Consider the following 21451-nt stretch of genomic DNA (forward strand, 5'->3'; position numbering starts at 1 on the left):
TAGATCAGGGAGAACCAATGCAAGAAGATGAATGTTGAAGATTCACATCATAAGATAAGTCTGGTCTGGTTCATGGTAACCTGAGGTATATGCAAACCAAGGTTAAGTGATGCCTCAAGTAATTGTGAAATATCAGAGGCATCAAAGGGGGGAATGTGATGTAATTCCAGTAAAATACAAGTTTAGCAGGCTAAGATTGCCACAAGGCATATGTATGTATATGTGTTTGTAGTATCAGTTAGTTAATAACACGTAGCTAAGATACTGTCATCACTGTACTGACCAGGTGCAGGAATGTAAGAACTGGAATTACGCGTCCCTCTCCTTTGTATCAGATGAGCCACGTGGTTAGACCGGATGGATGAGTTTAGACTATTCATTAAATAGGTTAAGGGTATGTGTGGGTGTAGTTAATTGTGGGAGGAGCTACAGTGCTATATAAGGAATGTACTCTATGTATTCAGTACTCAGACTTTGCTGTATTTTGGTGACGCTAGTCCCTCTGAGTCCCGATCGGTGATCCAATAAAGAATCTCTTCCTTCCTGAAGAAACCTGTGTCCATCTCTCTGTGCTTGGCTTCCGTCAGTTTCTCCGGTATCAGTCACACATGTCAAGAGTCCTTAAGGGGTTAAAGAGCTTTGAATGCCTGATGCTGCCAAGACTCCACATATATCAACTCCCCTACTCCACAGTCTTGTAGCAAATAGAACAAGTTACTTATCAACATAAATAATCTAGATATTGCGAATAATTGAATACAATATTGTTTTCTTCAACTGGAGAAATAATGAGATGTGTGATAATTAAAAGACCATGTTAAATAGATACTTCTGCACTTCTTCCAGCAGCAAGACAAAATATGAATTACGAAGGGGATACATAACTTCAACATGCCCAATGAGGAATTAGTGGGAAACTATGAGTATAAATAATCGTGTATACCAGATGTGTTGGCAAACTGCTGCACATGTACTTGGCAGTGGCCCTAGATGATAACATGGCAGCATTTTTTTTTTAAAATAAATTGAATAATTTCTAATATGAATATGAGTAATGGAGTAAAACTACCGCACAATATTTTCAGCAGAATGTGATCAATAAAAAAAAATGTGTAAATTCAATGTTTACAGGTTACATAAAATTGTGCATTGCAATTAAAGTTAAACAAGTGAGAACTGCACATACCAATATATAATCTTGTAAAATAAAATTTCAACAACATTTTTTTTTATCACAGAAAAAAAAAAAGCCAAAACATGCAACAAGATTTTGAACTTGCAGGAAGCTATGAGTGCAATAGAAAATTGCTTCCCCCGGAATGCTGGGGTTTCCAATATTGAAGGTTCTGTCAAGGCACGGATGAGTACTTTCCGTGTGTGTTTTAATGTTACAGCGTGCTCTTTCATTGTTGTATTTTATCTGTAGCTCAAGGCTACCACTATGATACTATCAACATCTGCTGTGGTTTGCTACCATTAAATCACAAAATACAACTTCCTGCACAGAGCCAAGGATGTAAAGAAGCACTTACAGATAACTGGTGTCTAAAATACATCTTTGTAGCACAAAGATGTATCACGCACAAGAATAGGGAGAAAAGTAAGTGTTACATCTTCATCTACAATTGCTTCAGGATATTCCCCAGTAAAGGAGGTTAATGCCATTAACAATTTCCTCTTAAGAAACCTGTTTACTTTGTCCTCTTTATGTACATATACATGTCACAGAGACATATGAGCGTGCTGTCATTAAAAGCAGAAATCCGGCTTTGAGTGTCTCTACCCATTATGCGTATTTCTTGGAAGACACAAACCAAATAAATAATTGGAGAGGTGCAGCCCTGAAATGACAATTGTTATTCATGTGTCTCTTTGTTGCGAGCTGAGATTGAAAGATGTACACTTCAAGTGAAAGCAGATCTCTGGGGCGAGATTCTTCAGTTCAAACGCGGTAAACAACTGTTGTTTCTCTGATTCTCACTTTAGTACTGCTGGAGGCAAACTTTCTAAATATTAATAAAAACCTACTGCTAGCAGTATGTACAGATGAAGAGGAGGCATCAGGAAGCAAAGCCTTTGGTGACATTTCTGGACACATCTGAGAAATGCAGCAATCAAAGGATTTATATTCTGGGTGTGAGACTGAGAGGAAAGCTCCACTTTTATAGTACGAGTGGCAAGGGGGGGCCGGGGTATTTTAACTACAAAAAGTAACAGTTGCTTATGCCATGTATCCCGCTCATTTTAAATTAGTAGTGCACGTTTTTGTTGTAGATATTATTTCTTGTTGGGAAACCGAAAACTAGCAAGTAAAATACAATGAATATAGTAGAAAAATAACCAAAGTAGTTGGTAAGTTGAATGACTAAGTCAAAACATATCGCATGTAGTCTAGTAACTATGAATGAACAGTTTGAGGGCAGATGTGAAAGCATTGTTGTTGGATGTGAAAAAAGCTTTGTAAATAAATATAAAAAATTAAAAAAGGACTAGTACACAAGCCTAGAATCAGATGATAAACCTAGGATCTGCTCAGGCACTAAGCAAACATCATTTTATAGTGTATCAGTGCAGCTGTTAAGGCTATTATGGGAAATACACAGTTTATTCTGTTTTCTTCAAAATGGTAAAGGTTGATTTGTTGTTGGTAGTAATGTAAGCAGCAGTGATTTACATGCATTAATTAAAGATTGGAGTGGACCAAGGCGTGTCTGTATTTTTTTTTTTTTTTTTTTTAGGCAGTATGTATTAATGTTTACAGTGACAGTACAGGCACCCAGACCACTTAATCTCATTGAAGTGGTTTGGGTACACTGCCCCTGCAGCTGAAAACAATGTAGTTTCAGACCAGACAGCCACTAGAGGCGTTTCCTGCTGTTTTACAATGTTTAACTCCATGAAACAATGCTGGATGAAGATAAAGAATCCTAGCTGCCCTCAATATTTATAAAATTAGAAAGACAGGCCTCACCTTGTATCCTGAGAAGTCAGCTGCTATGCTAAGTAATGGGTGTCTGCTGCCGCACACAACGCTTCTTCACAAACAGCACACAAGGTGCGGAAAATTCTTTGCATTCTGATACAGATAAGACCTCAAACATGCTTTGCCATATATGTGACAAGCTACTGCAAAGCAGCACCATCATCTTGCCATTTACTAGTAATGTGCACCACATCACTGACATTTAAACAGTGGATAGCACGTCTTCCAAAGACAGTCACAAACAAACTGGAGTAATGCCTTCTTAGAAGCGTACTCTGTATGGTTGCACAGGTAGCACATCCCAAAAGTGTAAATATATAATGTTACCTAAAGTTTGTCATGCATTCCATTCATAATCTACACCCTGTTCCAAATTATTATGCAAATTATATTTAAGTGTCACAAAGATTAAATATTTTGTTTTCAGTTTAAAGGGACACTCCAGGCACCCAGACCACTTCTGCCCATTGGAGTGGTCTGGGTGCCAACTCCCACTACTCCTAATCCTGCAAGTGTAATTATCACAGTTTTTTATAAACTGCAATAATTACCTTGCAGGGTTAGCCACTAGAGGTGGAGTTGTCTTTGCTAGACCGTCGCTGGACTTCCTCACGCTGTGTGAGGACCTCCAGCGTCGCTCAATTCCCCATAGGAAAGCATTGAAAATCTTTTTCAATGCTTTCCTATGGGGAGCGCTAATGCGCATGCGTGGCACTGCCGCGCATGCGTATTAGGTCTCCCCGGCTGGTGGGCGGGATCAGTCTCGCCCACCGGCCAACGGTGTCAGAAGGAGGAGCAGCGTGGAGGAGGAAGCAGCGACGAGGGACATCGTCACTGCCTCAGGTAAGTTACTGAAGGGGTTTTCACCCCTTCAGCAACTGGGGATTGGGGGGTGGAAGGGACAGCGAACCTGCAGTGCCAGGAAAACGGATTGTTTTCCTGGCACTGGAGTTTTCCTTTAACTCATTGATGGCATTGTATCTCAGGGCTCTTTTGATCATTGAAAACAACCTCAGACACCTGTGATAATTAGATTGCCTGGTGAACCCAATTTAAGGAAAAACTGCTAAAGGAGGGTGTTCCACATTATTAAGCAGAGCATCATTTTCATGCAATATGGGGAAGAAAAAGGATCTCTCTGCTGCCGAAAAGAGTGAAATAGTTCAATGCCTTGGACGAGGTATGAAAACATTAGATATTTCACGAAAACTTAAGCGTGATCATCGCTCTATTAAGATATTTGTGGCGGATTCAGAGCACAGATGGGTTCGTGCAGATAAAGGCACATTGAGGAAGATTTCTGCCAGATCCATGCATCGGATTAAGAGAGCAGCTGCTAAAATACCATTACATAGCAGCAAACAGATATTTGAAGCTGCTGGTGCCTCTGGAGTCTCATGGACATCAATGTGTTGAGTCCTCCAGAGTCTTGCAACTGTGCATAAACCTTCTATTCGGCCATCACTAACCAATGCTCACAAGCAGAAACGGCTGCATTGGGCAGAAAAATACATAAAGACTAATTTTCAAACAGTCCTGTTCACTGATAAGTGCCGTGCAACCCTGGATGGTCCAGATGGATGGAGTAGTGGATGGTTCGTGGACCGCCACCCTGTTCCAATAAGGCTGCGACGTCAGCAAGGTGGTGGTGGAGTCATGTTTTGGGCCAGAATCATAGGAAGAGAGCTGGTCGGCCCCTTTAGGGTCCCCGAAGGTGTAAAGATGACCTCTGCAAAGTATGTGGAGTTTCTGACTGACCCCTTTCTTCCCTGGTACAGAAGGAAGAACTATGCTTTCCGTAATAAAATCATCTTCATGCATGACAATGCACCATCTCATGCACCACCATGCCCTTGTCACTCCACCCAGCTTATACAGAGTGCCACGCGAGAGGAAGAGGAGGAGAAGAGGGAGTCAGAGTGGGAACTCTGACTCCCATCAGCCTGAGCCACTGGACCCCAGGGAAATCACCCTCCTGCACCTTAAAGGTAGGAAACAGAAGGGTGACTAAACCATTGCGCATGTGTGATTGTTTGTGTGTCTCTGCATGTATCTGTGTGTGTGTCTGTATTTATGTGTGTTTCTCTGTATGTATGTGTCTGCATGTGTATCTGTAGGTCAGTGTGTGCCCTGTGTATCTGTATGTGTGTCACGGTTTGCATCAGTATGAGTGTCAATGTTTGTATCTGTTGGAGTGTCATTCTGTGTATTTGAATGTTTGTATGTGTGTCTGTGTATCCGCATATTTGTCAGTGTGTGTCTGTATATCTGTATTTGTGTCAGTGTTTGTATTTATAGGAGTGTCATTCTGTGTATCTGAAAGTGTGTAACATGGAAACGTAGAATGTGACGGCAGATAAGAACCAATCGGCCCATCTAGTCTGCCCAATTTTCTAAATACTTTCATTAGTACCTGGCCTTATCTTAAGTCTAGGATAGCCTTATGCCTATCCCACGCATGCTTAACCCCTTAAGGACACATGACGTGTGTGACATGTCATGATTCCCTTTTATTCCAGAAGTTTGGTCCTTAAGGGGTTAAACTCTCACTGTGTTAACCTCTACCACTTCAGCTGGAAGGCATCCACTACCCTCTCAGTAAAGTAATACTTCCTGATATTATTTTTAGACCTTTGCCCCTCTAATTTAGAATGATGTCCTCTTGTTGTGGTAGTTTTTCTTCTTTTAAATATATTCTCCTCCTTTACTGTGTTGATTCCCTTTATGTATTTAAAGGTTTCTATCATATCCCCCCTGTCTCTTATTTCCTCCAAGCTATACATGTAAAGTTCCTTTTACCTTTCCTGGTAAGTTTTATCCTGCAATCCATGAACCAGTTTAGTAGCCCTTTGTTGAACTCTTTCTATAGTATCAATAGCCTTCTGGAGATACGGTCTCCAGTACTGCGTACAATACTCCAAGTGAGGTCTCACCAGTGTTCTGTACAATGGCATGAGCACTTCCCTCTTTCTACTGCTAATACCTCTCACTATACAACCAAGCATTAACTATACAACCAAGCTCTGTAAACTCACATGTAACAAATGACTCATTTGTCCTTTTTCCTAACTGTTTCCTACTAACCCTTTCCTTCATTTTCATCTGTAAATACTGAACAAAAATATTCATAGAGGCAGTCAGCTAGACCTTTATCCTCTTCTACATACCTTCCTTCTTTTGTTTTTAATCTAACTAATCATTGTTTTACTTTCCTTTTCTCATTTATGTATCTAAAAAATGTTTTGTCCCCTTTTTTTTACTGACTGTGCTATTTTCTCTTCTTTTTGTGCTTTGGAGGCTGTTAGAACTTGCTTAGCCTCTTTCTGCATAATCTTATAGATCTGTCTGTCTTCCTCACTCTTTTTTTTTTATAATTATTAAATGCTAACTTTTTGTGTTTTACTATTTTGGCCACATCTGCGGAGTACCAGAGTGGTTTCTTAATTTTTCTGCTCTTCCTGACAAGCCTAATGGGATTTTATGTTGCTTTCAGTATTGCAACTTTTAAATAATCCCATTTCTCCAGGACTCCATTTAAACTGCTCCAGTCTGATAATGACTCCTTTACGCATATTCTTATTTTAGAAAAGTCTGTTTTTCTAAAATCCAAAACTTTTGTTTTTGTGTGGTGTGACACAGTCACTGTTCTTATATTAAACGAAACTGACTGATGATCACTGGATCCTAAACTTTTACCTACAGTAATATCTGATGCTAAATCTCCATTTGTTTACACTAAATCTAGTATGGCTTTCTTGCGAGTTCTTTCCTCAACTACTTGTTTTAGAGATGGTCCCAGTAGAGAGTTTAGAATGTGTGTGCTTCTGGCACAAGCAGCTGTTTTGGTTTTCCAGTTCACATCCAGAAGATTAAAGTCACCCATGATAATAACTTTGTGTAATTCTGTGTGTTTGTATATATATATATATATATATATACAGAAAAATGAAAAATCAAAATGCACTCACAGGTCTTCTTAAGTGGAACACTTAGTGCTTTATTGTTTCAAAACTGGTGTACAGAAATCAATCGACGTTTCGACCCTGCCGGGTCTTTTTCAGAAGACCTGTGAGTGCATTTTGATTTTTCATTTTTCTGTATATATTTGACGCCAGCAATTTGCACCCAGGCATATTAAGACACGTTTATTGTCTTTGAGGAGAGTGCCAAGCTTTCACTTGTATATATATATATATATATATATATATATATATATATACACATATATATATATATATATATATATATATTCAATTGTAATAAGGTGCACTCACAGGGCTTCTTCAATAACGTGCTTGCAAGATCTTGAAAAAGACCCTATAGGGGTCGAAACGGCGATTGATGAGAGTTCTACACATGTAATTCACATTTACGAATAAAGCACGTTATTTGTTAGTTTGTGTGTCTGCATTGCATATGTGGATGTTTGTCTGTGTATCAGCATGTGTATGTGTTACATTGTGTGTATCTGCATGTATGTCAGTGTGCGGTTTGTAAGAATGAGACACATTGTGGGCCGTGAGCGTGACACATGAAGGGGCTAGGGGGGAAGGGGGGAGGGAGGGAGATGTATAGGGGGGACCCCAGGGCAATTTTCTTCTTCCTATCTCCTGACTCATATTTGAGAGCTGGTACAGTCTAGATATATATATATATATATATATATATATATATATTTATTTTTTTTTTGTCAATCTTTGTTTTTATTGAGGCTTATGATAAAACAGTACAGAAAATAAAGCAAGGAGCAGTCTAGATATTTTGATTTATTTATAAAAAAAAATTAAACGCAAAGATACATTTAGATTTCTCTTGTTTTCAAGTATGTCCTGGGTCCACAAAACATTGCATTGATATATTAGAGTACAATATATGGACAGGGGTGTTGCCTGGCTGCTGAGACCGAGCTCTTATTGCTAGATTGGAGTTTCCCCATCTACCTCTTCATGAAGCATTCCATAATTTCTGTGATTTATAGAGCTGAGTTGGTGCTCCGTTTCCTGCAAGTTACCAATCTTTCTACCTTGAAGCACAACTAGAAGAATATTTTCACTGATATATGGACATTTAGTTTTACAATTTTTCATAGATACTATCTAAAATATACAGTCTGCACTATTATCTACACAGTTTTTCTTTTTATACATGACTATGTTATACAATGCATGAAGAGCTTTGGTGTTCGACATAAAGAGAAGCATTATTATATTTTGAGCGCACCTCCACTATTGATTTTATATGGTGACATAAGACCCTAGGCACTATTGTGTCAAAACTCAAACGTTTTTACGCTTACTTTGCTGTGTTGAGTTCTAAATGTCCTTCCGCTCTGCACTGGTGTGATATAAAAATAAGTTAATATATCCATATTATCATACCTGTTTAAACCGTGTTTATACAGTGTTCATTGGTTGAGAGATGACACGTTCAGTGAACAAACACTGCCCAAACTTGACATGTTGGTATGTTAAGGTGGAAGTATAAACTGGTCTCCACTACTTTAGAAGGCTAACGCAGACCGGAAAGATAAGCGGTTTGTAAACTGTTTGACAGACTAATGGGGTATGACACCTATTGACTCCTGACACCATATAACTTTCTTCCTGAAGTGAATGCCATTTCCAGTAACTGGTTTTCTGTCATTCGGAAGACAAATCTAACAGCTGTAAACCTTCATGATAATAAAAGATAATCTTTTTACAAATGTCTAACACTGAAATAAGGCAATAATTACATAAGGAAAAGTCCTTTTCCAATTTGTAACATTTTCCCAATTTTTTTAAATGTTAATTTAAAAAAATATATATTTTCCCGAATATTTTATGGAAACAAATGTGCATGTTTTTGTGTTGCTGTTTGGTCATTATTGGTTTAGCTATAAGTGCAGTATTTTATTGTGAATTGAAAGGTGTGCTTTTTACTAATGTGGACAAACTATTAGGGAGCAAGTGATGTCACAACGGTTTAAATGGGTGATCTGTTCATATCTTCAGTCACATGCTGAAGTTATTCAAACCCGAACATTAAAATGTATACCAGTACTTAGTACATTTTTGAACCATAGGATAATCCTTATCAAAGCATATGTATGAATTATATTGTGCCTAATGCCATCAAAACCTGCTATATGCCTCATTTACCACGCAGAGAAACTGGTAGATATCAGGCAGCTATGGGCAGAGCTGATTTTGTGGCAGGCACGACAGTGATCGTACAATGCTTTCTTGTGACTATCTCCATCACGCTGAAAGAACTCCAGGGAACAGCTTCCTGCCGTGTTTTCCAGCTGGATTAGAAGAAGCCATAGCTCAATGTCATTTTCAATGTGAAGCCTCATAATTAAAGGTCAAATAGTCACTTCATTCGCAATCAATCAGTAGAAAAAAAGTACTAATATAAAAGTACTAATCAATCATTGGCAAAAGGACTAATAAAAGAAATGAATCACACTTGTGACTGTTTATATACACGTTTGTTTTCCTGTGCTGTAAAGAGTGATATCAAAATAACAAAAGATTGAACTACAGAGAGTATGGTGAAAAGCAAGGAAACATAGTATAAACTGGTGAGACATTAAAGGAACACTATAGGGTCAGGAACACAAACATGTATTCCTGGCCCTCTAGTGTTTAAAACACCGGCTAGTCCCTCTGCCTCCCCCCTTTTCCCCTTAAATATAGTAAAATCTTACCTTTACTCCAGTCTCCTCCTGCTTGAGCTGCCTCCTTGGCTGACATCATCAGAGGTGATTATCTGAGCCAATAACAATGCTTTCCCATAGAAAAGCATTGGATTGGCTAAGATTGCCAAGGAGGCAGATCAGTGGCTGATGGAGAATGAATTATTTTACCTATGCAATGATTAGTGAATCTTCCCCTAGTCATACAGAGCTATACATATATACAGTAACCACTGTAGCAACAGATATCTGGGCAAGCTTCCCTTGATGGCTCTTTTGGTAAAAAATGGCGAGGAAATCGAGGTGAAGAATTAACAAAAGGCCCACAGGTATAATTAGTACATCTGGAGATACCTTGCCTAACTCTCACCTGCAGTACCAGAGAAAAGGGGACTTGTCATAGATACAGGTAAATAAAGGGTTAAATACCCTTTTTGTCTTAGTTAAGTCTTTCCACGTATGCAAGGTTTAAAAGCAAGAACTCTATCCCCTGTCTGCTATCTTGCAGGAACACATACTCCCTTTTTTTGCTCACAGATAACTTTCGCATAGTTTAGAGAAGACGAGCTAGACATGCGCAGTAGATTTCCTGTAATACATAATGTTATACAATAAATTATACTTTTTGCACTAAACGTCTATGATTGGTTGATTTTGTCTTCTGTTGGATACACCCCTATGAAAACTGTGTTTATTTCATATATACGCTGTACCCGCATTAAAAATACATTATTCGTTTTCTGGAATTTCATAATGACTGGTCTGCATTAATTGTATACAAAGATTAATGAAAGCAGGATGTGTTACGGCATAAGTCCATGGCAGCTTAAGGGTTACAGACCCTGCAAAATTCTCAGAGCCTAACAGTGGCAGAGCCAGCACAAGCCAAACACAGCCCTGGCCAATCAGCATCTCATGGAGATGCATTGAATCAGTGTATCTCTATGAGGAAAGTTTAGTGTCGTCATGCAGAGGGTGGAGACACTGAATAACAGTACTGCATACTAGGCAGCATTGCCCCAGGAAGTACCTCTAGCAGCCATCTGAGGAGTGGTCAGTTAAATTATCACTAGGCTGTAATGCAATTTCTCTGAAAAAACAGTGTTTACTGCAAAAAGCCTGAAGGGAATGATTTTACTCACCAGAACAGAAGAATAAGCTGTAGTTGTTCTGGTGACTATAGTGTCCCTTTAAGTATGCGGAAGCAATGTGGGGTTCATATGTAAGGATAAGAACTTTGCAGTAATTAAGGGAACATTCTTTTAGAGGTAATTAAGGAGACTATGCCAAGATATGGAGGGGGAAATCCAAACTGGGCTGACAGAGTAGTGAAGATAGGAGGTGTTTGTTTACATAGCAGAATGCGGTACATACTGGGGTGATCATTCAGTGAAAATGTAAAAATAACTTTACTGGGGGTTTCATCAGTCACTCCCATTCTGTCTTATATCTAGTAATTGTCACCGAGAGGCCAACACCCCGCTACTTACGTCAGTGGCTCCTGTACCCCATGGACCAAATCATAGATAGAGCCTCTCACGCTGCTTGGCATATAGCAGGGCCTCACCAGTCACCATATTAGCCTATAATACAATTTCGCCAATTGGTACTAATATCTAGCCGCCGGTTATAGCTAAATTAGAATAATATACTTATATACCACTTCTCTTTACGTTCATAGCATGTCCAACGTATCTGCTCATGAGGAGGAGGATGAGCATCCCTGATAGAGCCATTCCCCATTCAAGCACGCAGAAGCCACTATTTTTACCACCACTATTTTTTACAAATTTACCATCAATAGCTAGTCTGCCAACCAAGATAATCACACCCACAGACCTTGTCATCTTGAATCTGAGGAAAGATGATATCTTTGAGGGCAAGGATGTTAATATAGTTTCACGATTAATTGCATTTCAAGATATAGTGGACAATAAGTCCTATTCGTTCAGAGATCTGTCAGTGGTTCTTAAAACAAGAGACTGTAGACTAAAAAAAAAATGTTTTATATTTTTTTTTTTTTTTTTTTTAACTACTTCCCCGGTTTGTACAGACTTTGCACCTCTACAGGGATGTCATATGTTCTACTCACCATTGCGTAGAGAACAATTGGATTTATATATGCATAAGCTAGTGGACCTTGGGCACAAGTATGGAGGATATGCCTTTTATGACTACCATAAGTCATTTTCTGGAAAAGCAGCTGCAACTCTGGCACAGTTCAGTGTTGCTACATATTGGGGCCAGATGGACACGGAACTGTTCTGAGGCATTTTGCAGCACTCGAGGTCCCTAGTTGTGCTACATGTATGTCCTCCACACATACTGCTAACCTATGCCCAACATTCTACATCGTTAATTGGCTAACCACTCCTCGTCACCTCACTAAATTTCTATGTGAAGGTTTTACTTCAGGATTTCATAGAGGTATAGTATCCCCTCCAATTGGCACGGTAGATGTCCTAACCTACAGTCAACTACAAACGATCCCACTACTGTACAGTTACTTTTGGATAAAGAAAATTCCAATGGCTTCATGATAGGCCTCTTCAATGAACATCCTTTTGCATGATGGAGGACCAATCCTCTCGGCATAGTAACCAGTAAATTCAATAATAAAAAGAGACTGATCATTGACTGATGATCGACTTACTCCCAGTCTAAATTCCTTAATTCCCTCAGGTGAGTTCTCATTGCAGTACTCAAAAATTGCTGATGCGATTAAAGCCATCATCGATTATGGGGAGTGTGCTTGGTTAAGCAAGACTGATATTTCTTATGCTTTTAAGCTCCTCCCCATACATCCTCCTCTGTGGTACCTGCATGGAGTTAAGTAGGATCAGCAATATTTCTTTGCTACAAAGCTAATGTTTGGTTCTAAGAGCAGTCCCAAGCTGTTCGACATTTTCGACAAAACCTTATGATGGATCTTACTTAATATATACAGGTGCCCAATAATCATTAACTATTGAGACAATTTCCTTGTTATCAAAAAATCTGATACTACACCTGTCGGCCTACAGTAATCAACAGACCGGTTTATAAATCTTAATGTTCCTATGGCGCTAGATAAAACGGAGGGCCCTAGTAACAAAATCCCATTTCTAGAAGTCAAACTAAATTCCGAATCGATGCAGGCCAGTTTACAACAAGACAAAATACAAAGAATATTAGAATACATCCAAACATATCTCAATCAAAATCCGTGCTCCAGGAAACAACTCCAATCGTTGTTGCGTTCACTTCACGAAGGTGATACCACAAGGTCATTCTTTTATCAACAGGTTACTAAATCTACTGCACAGCCTTCCAGACGATTCTAAGGTTTCTCTCGACATACAGGCCGATTAGGCAGATTTGGCTATGTGGAAAGAATTTCTGACATCATGGAACAGCAGATAATTATTTATTCCACCCATTTCAGATAGTTCGCCTGTTTGGACAGACGCTGCCAGTTCAGTAGCCTATGCAGCCATATTTGGCGACGAGTGGGTACAATCCCGATGGCCTCCTGAAACTACACAGCGGGCAAACTTTCCTAAATCACCAGCAATGTTCAAGATATTTCTTATAGTGGTTGCAGCTAGCATTTTATGCCATAGTTGGAAGGGACAAGCAGTAAAGTGTTTTTCTGATAACCTTGCAGCTTGTCATATTATTAATAAAGGAAGGTCCCAATCTCTTGCCATTATGAAGTTGATTAGGAAACTGACTTGGTTGGCTGCTACTCATCAATTTTTCTTAGAATGCATTCATGTTCCAGGAGTGCAGAACAAAATTGCTGACACCTTGTCCCGATCTAAATTTCAGGAATTCTTTCGGTTAAAACCTTCAGCGAACCCACAATCCCCCGGAATTAAGGGAGTTAATAATGGACTGAATTATCTCTTACCTCAAAGAAAATTGTTGTCTGTAGCGGAGAGGTAGTATAATCCACAGGGTCTCCGCTGGTAGACAGGAAAAGCAGGTAATAATCCAAGTAGGCAGATACAGCATGCAATAATCCAGGTAGCGTTATAAGAATCCTTCCCTCCCAAGAACTAGACGACACATAGGCTGGGAGTCAACTGAGCTTTTAATCACAGGTCACAGTATTTATGGGATTCCCCATGCAAGGGGTTTCCCTACTGACATTACAGGGGTTGTACAGTAGGGGACTACATGGGGAACTGAACAACCTGGACATTTCTCCCATCATGCACTGCTGTACGGGAGGGATACTCCCACTAGAATATACAGTTAAGTGGATTATCCCTCCGTACAGCAGAACCAATATTCTACATGAAAATACATAACTTTTATAATATTCGTTAGATTTAAATGAATGGACGTTCGTATGTCGTTATATATATATATATATATATATATATATATATATATACACACACACACACACACACACACACACACACATATACACACACAAATTTAATACATAACCGGTAATAAATATATTCAACCATGACATGTGTGTGTATGTGTCGTGTGTATGTATGTAAATGTATTTAAATTAATCTGTGTGTTAATGTGTATGTATATCTGTGTAAGCATGTATGTATGTATGTATGTATGTATGTATGTATGTATGTATGTGTGTATGTATGTATGTATGTATGTGTACGACTGGGGTGCCTTGGAAAAATATTCAAATATTAAGTGCGCCGTGAACATAAAACGTTTGGGAACCACTGTTCTAGAGTATGAATCTGCACTTGATACTACACTTTGTAGGCTTGGTATATTGTATGCACAGCATTTTATAAAGCACTGTTATAGAAAATGTGCACTATTTAATAGCGGTGTTGCTCTGTAGAAAAGAAATGCACTTTATATTTATTGAGGCATATTTGGCACATCTACATTACATTGTTAAACTTTAAGTGCTCTACTCACTTAATTTTCCTTGATTGTTTATTTGTGTAAGAAAAATACACAGATAGCATTGGAAACGGCTGCTGTAATTTTATTTTGTGAGTTTTTCCACATTTAATTTTAACAGTTTTTGCAAGCGCCTCTTACACATTGATTATTTTTACATTTTACTATTCGTCTAGAAATTCTCTAAGGAGAAGATCCAAGCATAGCATATCACAGCCTGAAACTGGTTATCTAATGATCCCAATTTGCTGGCGCTATATAAATACATAAAATAAGAATAATGTCAAATGGAAGGTAAACTTAAATAGGCAGTACCATGAAAAGCCTAGAAATTGACACACATTTTAACCACCCTTTGTGACATTCATTACATCATTGGGTATTTTGGATATTCCTTAACTATCCAATGACTTCAAACCTATATGTGTGTGTATGTTAAGAAGTGAACACTGGCAAATATGACACAGGAGGCAGCTAATCTAAGTTCAAATATGTTAGAAAATTACTGAAAACCACTGAACCCTTTTTAAAATAAAAAAATATGGATTTACAGGGTTTTTTTTTTTTTTTAATATTTTTTTTTATTTTTACTTTCAAAGCGCAGTAGATGCTTTAAAGCAACAGTAATCTATTTCTCATGTAAGAGCATTCCCACTATTGATATTTTCAGGTGGCATAATTCATACGGCACTTGCACCGAATAAAGTCCAAACATAATATACTATTCTGAAAGCCCAGAGATCAGAAGGTATGAGCATGTTTCAACAGCTGTCACTCATGGTATCGGTGTACTAGAGGTGAAAACACTTAATGAAAGAGAATAGAATCCTATCCATGTGCAGTCACTGGAGTCTACAGACAAAGGAGAAGGCAACAAAGCAACAATAAATCTACATCAATTAGAATTAAAAAAGTGGTTTCCTGGCAAAATGCAGCTAGTGCAAGATACAGTTAGAAATATCCTATGTAATTATAAATACGCTATATTTCGTTCTGGTATCGGAGTGATGTGCATATTTGCCAATGGCAGCAATGTTATTAAAGCATACTGTAATGTGCTTGTCCTTGCTCGAAGTAGGAATTAATTTCATCATGTGATTTATTATTATTGCCATTTATATAGTGCAAACAGATTCCGTAGCGCTTTACAAAATTATGAGAGGGGGATGTAACTATAAATAGGACAATTACAAGAATACTTACAGGAACAATAGGTTGAAGAGGACCCTGCTCAAACGAGCTTACATTCTATAGGAGGTGGGGTATAAGACACATGAGGACAGGAAATAGCAATCAAATAGGGTGGGAATGAAGCAGAGCTGGAGGAGAGAGTAAAGCGCTGCCCTATAGGAGAGAGCAAGGGACAGGTATGTTAGGTAGAGGTTACTCTGGGAGGCCATAGGCTTTCCTAAAGGCCCTTCTTAAACGATTGAAGACTAGGGGAGAGTCTGATGGCAGTAGGCAGGCTATTGCATAGGAAAGGAGCCACCCGCGTGAGGTACTGCAAGCGCGAGTTGGCCGTATGGGTGTCCGAGCAGCGGTCAGGAGGTGGTCACGGGCAGAGCGGAGGGAACGAGGAGGGGCATACCTATGGATCAGTGGAGAGATATAAGAGGGGCTAGAATTGTTCAGTGCTTTAAATGTATGGGTTAGCACTTTGAATTGACTCCTATAGGATACAGGGAGCCAATGTAAGGACTGGCAGAGGGGTGAGGTGTGAGAGGACCGACTAGAGAGGAAAATCAGTCTGGCGGCGGCATTCATTACAGACTGTAGTGGGGCAATACGGCTTTTGGGGAGACCAATCAGGAGAGGGTTACAGTAATCCATGCGGGAAATTACTAGAGCATGGACAAGCTCCTTGGTAGCATCTTGTGTAAGAAAGGGGGGGACGCGGGCTATGTTTTTAAGTTGGAACTTATTCAGGGGTAACAGAGTAAACTCAAATTTTAATAACCACTGAAGACTTTTGTAGTGTTCCTAGCAGACCTTCCAACCATCCCGATTATGAGGGAACAATCCTGATTTTAGAGTCCTGTCCCTCAATCCGGATTTTGAATGGTCCCTAAAAAAAAAAAAAAAAAAAAAAGCAAGCATAGCGCCATGTGCTATACTAAGGGCACTAGGACTATGTAGAGAGCTCCATGCATGGCTACCCTCAATGATTCCCTCATAAGTTTGAAAAGGGTAGCAAGAATTTGCAGGGCACAGTCACTTCCTATTTGCTGAAACGCTTTTTATTGTGTTTTTTGTTTGGTTTACAGCAGATGAGATGCCTTCCAAGGACGGTATCTCCTTTACATTTATTGCATTACTTACAACCTAATTAAACATAGGCAGTATGCCTCTAAGTGAGCATTATTTAAAATCTCAGATATTGTACTGCTTTAGACAACACTAAAATACTTGTAAGGTGTGTAATATTCATTTTATTCACATACACAATTAAATCTTATAGCAAAGAGCAGTGAAAATCAATCTTGAACCGACACTCATTACATTCCTACTCATTCAGTGTGATTTCCTATAAGCATGGGTCAATTGTAAATAGATGTTTTATCAGACACAATGATATTAACCACCCACACAGTGTAAGTGTTGAAGAAATTGTCGATCTGCTATTGTGAAAAGCTTTTTAGGCTACACAGAGAGCTTGTGAAACCGATCGAAGGGGAGGTCAGCTTTAAGTCACAAGGCATCATAAAAACACAGAATGTTACTTAATACAGACAGTACACAGTGAATACAAGGAACTTGTACAGTACAGACCACAGGTGATCACCTTGTGACACAAAAGTGAATTATTATTATTATTAATAAAAATAACTGAACTCTGATTTTAATTCCCACATGTTTTAATCTTATATCACCAGAGTTTAATTAGGATGACACTTTAAACACACAAAAAAATCTATTTTATAGAATATCTTCTACTGGATTTGAAAGGCACAGGGAGAGATTTATCAATGCAAGTAAGAGTGCTATTCTGGGGCAAAATACTTTGAACAGAACATTTCTCTACATTCAGCAAATTTCTAAATTTTGTTAACTCCCTTATAGTGCTTGTACTCTCTTTTACAAACTGTAGGATATCCACAATGTACTAATTTCTCTTGTAGTGGGTAACAATTATATGAATAGGATTAATATAAACCAGACTGTTTGCCAGGTACTTGCCAGTAAGCTACCTAATTATATGAACAAAAAAAGCTGTTCAATTAGCTCCGTTAAAGAGACTCTAAGCTATCTAATCACCTAATTTTACAGGTACAGCTTGCCGAGAGTCTCCTGGTATGGTTTAATGTTAACTATTAGAGGCAGTTATTTTCATGATTGTTCTCTTCAGTCAGACCAAAAGCCAACACAGATGAACACAAGAGTGTGGGTAGGACAATACAGATTTTAGTTAAGCTGTGACTGAACACCACAGGTACATACCCTGGGGAAGAAACAACAAATGTTATAAGAACACTCCAATGTTACAAACAAATACACTAATATGTAACGCTGGAGTGTTGAAGATTCTCCTGGACCCCCTCCCCTCCAATACCTGTACATAAGTTAATGTACTTCTCATCCAGCGGAGAGACTGTTGGTCATTCACAACAGTTCTGCTCGCTGGGATATCATTGGTACTGATGATCTACCGGTAACGGTCTATAAAATGCTTCTCATTGAAAAGCAGTGGGCAGCAGGAATGACGTGCAGCAATCACTATGCTGTAGCTACAATGCTTCCTATACAGAAGCATAAAATACAAGCATTCTGCTGTATACTGGGGCACAAAAGAACACAGGAAGAGCACTCCCAAAAGCACTGCTATTCCTTAAAGCTAAAGTATACCTTTAACTCACAAGTTACTCTGAAAAAAGCAAACAAATGAAGAGGCTTTTTATTGTATTGCTTCAATTGTCTCCTAATGACTTTGATGGTTTTTTAAATTATTGACTGCTTTGGTACAAACTGAGCAAAGAATTAAAAAAAACTTTTTTTTTTGATGTTGGTTAGAAAGCACAAATGGAAATAAATAAAAAATATATATTTTTCAAGTGAACATGTGTAAAACATCATTTTGCATCATTTGCACATGTCTACATAAATTAGCTTAAAAGATACAATACAAACATAAAATAATAAAAATAACAGCAGCTCTCATCAAATTGTTTTCTAAATTGACTTACCCAGTGTTAGTGATTTGTGGGTTGAACAAAACACTATAGCCACTGTATCCGCTGGGGTAAAACCACTGTTTTTGCTGTGATTAAAGAAGCAAAAGAGAAATAATTAATTCTTAGTTCACATATAGTGTGATATACAAAATGTATTTGTAAATTAAAGAAACACTCCAAGCACTATAACTACCATATCGAGCTGTGGTGGTTATTCTTCCAGGAATGGGCTCTCATTCAGGCTCCTTCCTTTATCTCTCTCTTTGCCCTTATATTATTTTTCTTTACAGATTTTAGAAGGGTATCTACTGGCTGAACTACCAGCGGTGCAGTCGGTGCGTCCGCACCATGGCCTTGGGCAATAAGGGGTCCTGCTGTCACCGGCTATCACAAGATCTAGGTGCAACCACCATGGGGCCCTTTCTGTCCGTGCACAGTCGATAATTTTGCTGTGCAAGAGTGGACATTTATAGTGTGCACAGCATGAAGAAAAAAGGGACTCGTAATAAGAATGAGTGTATATGTGTCGGTCAGTGTATATTATCGTCCATGTGTCAGTGTATGTTTATCAGTATATCTGTATACATCTCTTGGAGTGTGTGCATACATGTGTGGCAGTATTTGTGTGCTATTGTGTGTGACAATGTGTATGTTTGTGTATATGTGAATACATGCTTGCATGCAAACACCAACACTGTACACAAACACACTCCTGCAATCCTGTGTAATGTGCTATATACATTTTACAGAATAGTAGGAAGGGATGGTGGCGGGGGGGATATTAAGCAAACGGCTGAATATGAATTTATATATAAATATTCCTTCTAAGCTCTTTATTTCATGAATTATGCTAAAATAATAATTTTATCAACAAAAAGGATTACACCAAACACCATGTCCACTTCATTTGAAGTGGTCATGGTGTCTGGAGTTTGTAAGTGCGTTTCACTATGAATATATGGGTATAACCCGCAGTCCACCTCCAGCAGTGTCATCAGCCAGCCCGGAACTACCGGCTAATGTCAATTCTGTACTATTTTTATTTCACAGAATGGTGACTCTGCAGAAGGTAAAAGCGTGACCTGACCACCAGGGACCAAGGTCTAGTGGGGACCACAAGGGACCAAGGTCTAGTGGGGACCAGCCCGTAGTAGTGACAAGGTAAGGGGCAAACCACTGCTAAATGCTTTGCCCGATTACCAGGGAACTGGGCCCAGAGGGTGGTAGTGGCTATTATGATTGGAGTAACCCTTTAATATGAATATAAAGTGTGCCTCTTAACTTGGTACAGCTAAAAAAGCTTAAAAGGAATACAAGATAGGTATTACCAAATCATTTTCAGTAAACATACCTGGTGGAGAATAGGAATGTTAAAAGCATAAAAGCCAGCTGGATAAAAAATACTGAAAGAGAAGAAAAAGAAAATTAAGATCTGTTTCTGCATAATTGGGAATTTGACTGATCAGTGGGAAATGCCATTCTAAATTCATTTTGTGGAGCGTCATTCCTTAGCGAATTGCAAAGAAATTTATAATAAGACTTCATATTATATATCTTTTTGATCTGTTTGTATTTATTAGCAGTTTGACTAGAAGTGCAATGTATAAGCTAATTGACTTGGAATCCATATGTTCATGTAGTGTTGTGATTAAAACGAGAGCAGAGCACAAACATACATTAATCTAAAACAGCATATTCAAGGGGTACTCTAAGAACAAAAACAACTTTACCTTAAAGGGACACTCTGGACCCCTGAAGCACTTTAACTTTTTTTAAATGCTTTATGAGTAAAGGTTGTGTCCTCTTTTTTCATTTTGCAATAGGAATTAACCTTGTTACACTTCCTGGCTTTCAAGTAGACAAGTCCTGTTACTTCCTGGTTTGTTTAGCTCAGTGTAGAGGTGCCTGCATTGGAAAGCTGTTGAAGAGTGGGGAGGGCTTACAAAACCTGCGGACAACACAACTGCAGCTTTTGCAAGCTTTTTTTCGATGTATAACTCTAATTAAAAACATGGATAATTAGATGCATGTAATTTGAGGCATAGCTATAAATAGAGATTTTGGTGGGGTGTGGTTTGGGTGTATATATCATTACCCTGCACTCATTCTGCTCAATTTTCTGCCATTAAGGAATTGAATTATTTTGTTTATGTAGCCCTAGCCACACCTCACTTGGATGTGACTCACACCGCCTTCCTACACACTTCTTGAAAAAGTGCTACATTTTTTTTTTTGACTTCCTTACACTTACTAAAGTGTTTTAAATTAGATTTTTATTATTTTTATATAAAATCCCATGCTGTTGTTAACTATGTACACTATGGAAAAAGGCAGCAAAAATTATAATTATGCAAAAACAATAGTAAAATCGTGATAATTAACCTCTGTCCCAGCCCTGTATATATTCTGCAACTTACTGATGAATACAATAACGACTAAACTGAAGGTATCCAGGTCGATGTTCGGATTAGAGAAGGTGTCGCAAAAGGTGGTGTAGATAATCATAAGCAGGACGCAACTGCTGATTGCACCGAATGGAGGCTTCTTCCTTTCCAACCAGTCCTTTATGTACCTCCGAACAATCTGAAAAAGAGAGAGAAGTCAACAGGTTGCCTCTTTTAGTGCAACAGGGGAGCCAACTTAGGCATCACAAAGTGAATTTGACAGCCGAAAGACATAAAGAGGAGAGAATAATTCGAATGACTGCCACAGAGGATTTCAAACGCTTCCCAGCCGCTATAG

The 21451-nt window shown here is 38.6% G+C and overlaps 1 protein-coding gene across 1 annotated transcript in view; it reads right to left on the bottom strand.

The window, feature by feature from the left end:
* The window catches only part of SLC10A7 (solute carrier family 10 member 7), a 209048-nt gene that overhangs the window by 23481 nt on the left and 164116 nt on the right, over positions 1-21451 (bottom strand). The window contains exons 8-10 of the mRNA XM_063460090.1: positions 21127-21292; positions 20061-20112; positions 18722-18795 (exon numbers count right to left, since the gene is read on the bottom strand). Of these exons, the coding sequence (XP_063316160.1) occupies positions 18722-18795; positions 20061-20112; positions 21127-21292 (292 nt within the window). The remainder of the gene's footprint in view (positions 1-18721; positions 18796-20060; positions 20113-21126; positions 21293-21451) is intronic.

The sequence above is a fragment of the Pelobates fuscus genome, chromosome 6, assembly GCF_036172605.1.
Source record: "Pelobates fuscus isolate aPelFus1 chromosome 6, aPelFus1.pri, whole genome shotgun sequence".
Lineage (NCBI taxonomy): Eukaryota > Metazoa > Chordata > Amphibia > Anura > Pelobatidae > Pelobates > Pelobates fuscus.